The 3279-nt window shown below is 27.6% G+C and overlaps 1 protein-coding gene across 2 annotated transcripts in view; it reads left to right on the forward strand.

Annotated features, from left to right (window-relative positions):
* Positions 1-3279, forward strand: part of LOC107619796 (piriformospora indica-insensitive protein 2-like) — an 11360-nt gene that overhangs the window by 6439 nt on the left and 1642 nt on the right. The window contains exon 3 of one of the 2 annotated variants that reach the window (XM_016322079.2): positions 2840-2973. In XM_016322079.2, coding sequence (XP_016177565.2) covers positions 2840-2973 — 134 coding nt within the window. The remainder of the gene's footprint in view (positions 1-2839; positions 2974-3279) is intronic. The other variant, XM_021110472.1, reaches the window with a different exon arrangement.

Here is a 3279-nt window from a genome sequence, read left to right on the forward strand (position 1 = left end):
AACATAATATATATTGAGACATAATTTAATTTTTTATATTTTATACTAAATATAATATAAAAATTTAATTTAGTCTTTATTTTTTAATTTTATTCTTTTTTTCAAATCAGTTTAAGTAAAATTAATTTCTTTTTAAGAGAGCATATATAAAAAGCTATTTATTTTTATTATTAATATATGGCATTATCGTACTTTATAAATTAAACCATTTTAAACCTAACATGCAATTAAGTGCTAGCGCGACAATAAAAGATGTTTTATTTGGATAATGAGTATAAAAGTTAAGTGAATTTCTCTCTACATTTGGCAAGTAAAAAAATTTGAATAACAATAACATTTTAGCAAATCAAGAAATTATTAAGCTACACACTACTAACTATATCCTTATGTGACCCGTGAAAACAGAAACACCTTCAAAGTCAGAATCATAGTACTATATGTACATTGTGCTTCTTAGCAAAATCAAAATTAAAATTACAAAATTATTATTCTTAGGAAAATCAAATTTAATAATTATCCATAAATTAAACTCACCAATGAGTCAAATGACCATATATATATACATGCTTCCAAAAATAACCCTTCAAATTGAACTGTTTGATTCATTTAGTTAGCCACAAGTTTTGAGGACAAAATGGACCCAAGGGGTTGTTGTGAGAGAGAGATTATTATAGTATATAAAGTATAGTACTAAGTACTAACACACAAAGTATGGTCCAATTTTCTGATTTCTGAACCTATATAGTTCATTAGAAACTGCATACCATCACTGTTTCAAAGCCACTGTGCTTTATTGTCCTTTCATTTTCCATATTATGGGTTTAATTTTGATGCACTAAGATAGTATAAAATATTTTAGGGTAAAATACTAAAATGATTCTTTATATTTAAATGTAATTTTATTTTGGTTTTTAAGGTTTAAAATATTCTATTTGATTCTAAAAAAAATTCATTTAGCTTCAATATAATCTCACCGTGAAATCAAAGTTAAATAATTAACAGAATGTGCTATATGGCTGCAGTACAAGAATAAGGTGGATAATCTGAAAAATAAGTATAAACTTCAAAGACACACAATCAACCGTGGATGTATCAATACATTTATTTATCATTTTTCTTAGTTTTATAGAAAATATTTCATTTAAATGATAAAAAATGATAAATAAATATAGATGCATCTACGGTTGATTTTGTGCCTCTGAAGTTTGTACTTATTCTTCAGATTATCGACCATGTTCTGTCATGTAGGACATTTCGTTAATTATTTAACTTTTGACTTTACGGTAGGACTACATTGAAACTAAATAAAACTTTTTTAATTTAAATAGGATACTTTAAACTTTAAAGACCAAATCAAAATTATATCCAAATGTAGGAGACTAATTTAATACTTTATCTAATATTTTATATAATTGTACAATCATATTCATTATTTTAAAAAATTATTCATACCATTTATATAAAATATAATTATTTTTATTAATATAATATTACATAAAATTTATTTTATACTAATAATATATCAAAATTAAACCGATAATTTGTATATGTATATGATGTGGATAAAAAACCTTATTTGTCTTGCATGCTAGCTATTACATGCATGATGCATGCACACAGCACACCCTTTCTTTTCTTTTGCATGGATAATGTAATGGTCCCCTACTACTTACTGCTTATGTAACCTTCACTTTTTTCTTCATCAATCCTTAACCCTTTTATGTGCATCCATTATTTCCTCCAACTACCAATATGTACTTTAATAACCTCCTACTAATAAAGTTATCACTCTGCCATTCTATTTTTACAATTAAAAATTGTTCTAAACAAATGTGAAATTAAGGGTTTAAATTATTACACTAACTCCCTTTGAAAATTTGAAATTTCATGACTGCATCAAATTATTAGTGAATAACCCTATTTAGTGTTCATATAGGACAAAACTGAAACAAATAAAAATATATATAAAATTATATTACTGCAGAGCTAATTTCTCATCTAATCTAATATTCAATAATAATAATAATAATTAATAGTCACAAGAGTGTGGAAATTGCAGAGCAAGGCTGCATAAAAGCAAAAGCCTATTTTTTGCTTTCATATAAATAAATAATAATAGGCTAGGCCTCTTTAATGCATCTCTGATCATATATTAAAGTCATTGTTATTATGACCTTGAGCCTTGATAACTGTGCTAAGTTTTTCTTTTTTTTTTTTTATTTCTCTAATTTGTTTTCTTCCTTTCTTATATATATATATAGTGCCCACACTTCCTTAGCTTTTCCATAAACACAATGGAGTAAAGAGGGTCAGGTTCCTTACTCAGCTTTTTGTGTTTCCTCCATTCCTCTTTTCCCATTCAGTTTTGAGCACAATTTCAGGATCTTGTTCTTTCTTACTCTCTTGATGCAACAGGAAGAAAATAAAATGTGTGCTCTTCCAAAAAAACCTTTGTAGTTTTTTGTAGGGCCCCATGCTGAGTTCTTTGTCTTCATTGTTGAGAGCTGATTAACTCATTTGTTTCATCTTCATTCTTCTCTCTGCTACTCACCTTTTGCTACAACTTACTTGAGGATTGTGTCTTTTATCCCAAAAGGAGAAAACATTTCTAATATAACTAAACCCCATCATCATCAAAACCATGTAATCATATCATAAGATGCAATTGAGTTTCATCATCTTTGCAACCATATTCTTGAGCTTGTTATAGTCCTTTCTTTTTGGTTCAGTAACATCATCATGGAGAGGTTTAAGGCTATTATAATTAGTATTAGTCTTATTCATGCAATTTTTGCTATGGTTTTGTTCTCACTTGGTGAAAGTTGCTGTGGACAAATAGTAGTAGACTATGATGTAGCTCCAATGGAGAAAAAAGAGCAAGAAGCTTTGTATTCTACCATTCAAGGCTTCGTTGGTGATTCATGGAATGGCTCAGATCTTTATCCAGATCCTTGTGGTTGGACTCCAATTCAGGTAACTGTTCCATTTGATTATACTGCAGAATAGAATAGTGTTGGTTGAAGGTTTATTAGGCCTTTTCTTATGATGAGTTTCAGAAAAGAATATTATAGCTACTCTTAATTATTCAGAATTAACAATGAAGCTTTGAACATAATCTCCTTGTTTATTTGAGATTTCGTTTATGTATTATTAAAAATTTAGATCCATGAGGTCTTAATTTTGAAAATGATTTCTGATGTGAACCTTGTCTTCATAGTAATGATTTCCCCCATTCTTTTATTCAAAAAGTTTTGTTTTTTTTTTTTTGTCATAGAAAAG

The sequence above is a fragment of the Arachis ipaensis genome, chromosome B09 (genome assembly GCF_000816755.2).
Source record: "Arachis ipaensis cultivar K30076 chromosome B09, Araip1.1, whole genome shotgun sequence".
In the NCBI taxonomy this organism is placed as follows: domain Eukaryota; kingdom Viridiplantae; phylum Streptophyta; class Magnoliopsida; order Fabales; family Fabaceae; genus Arachis; species Arachis ipaensis.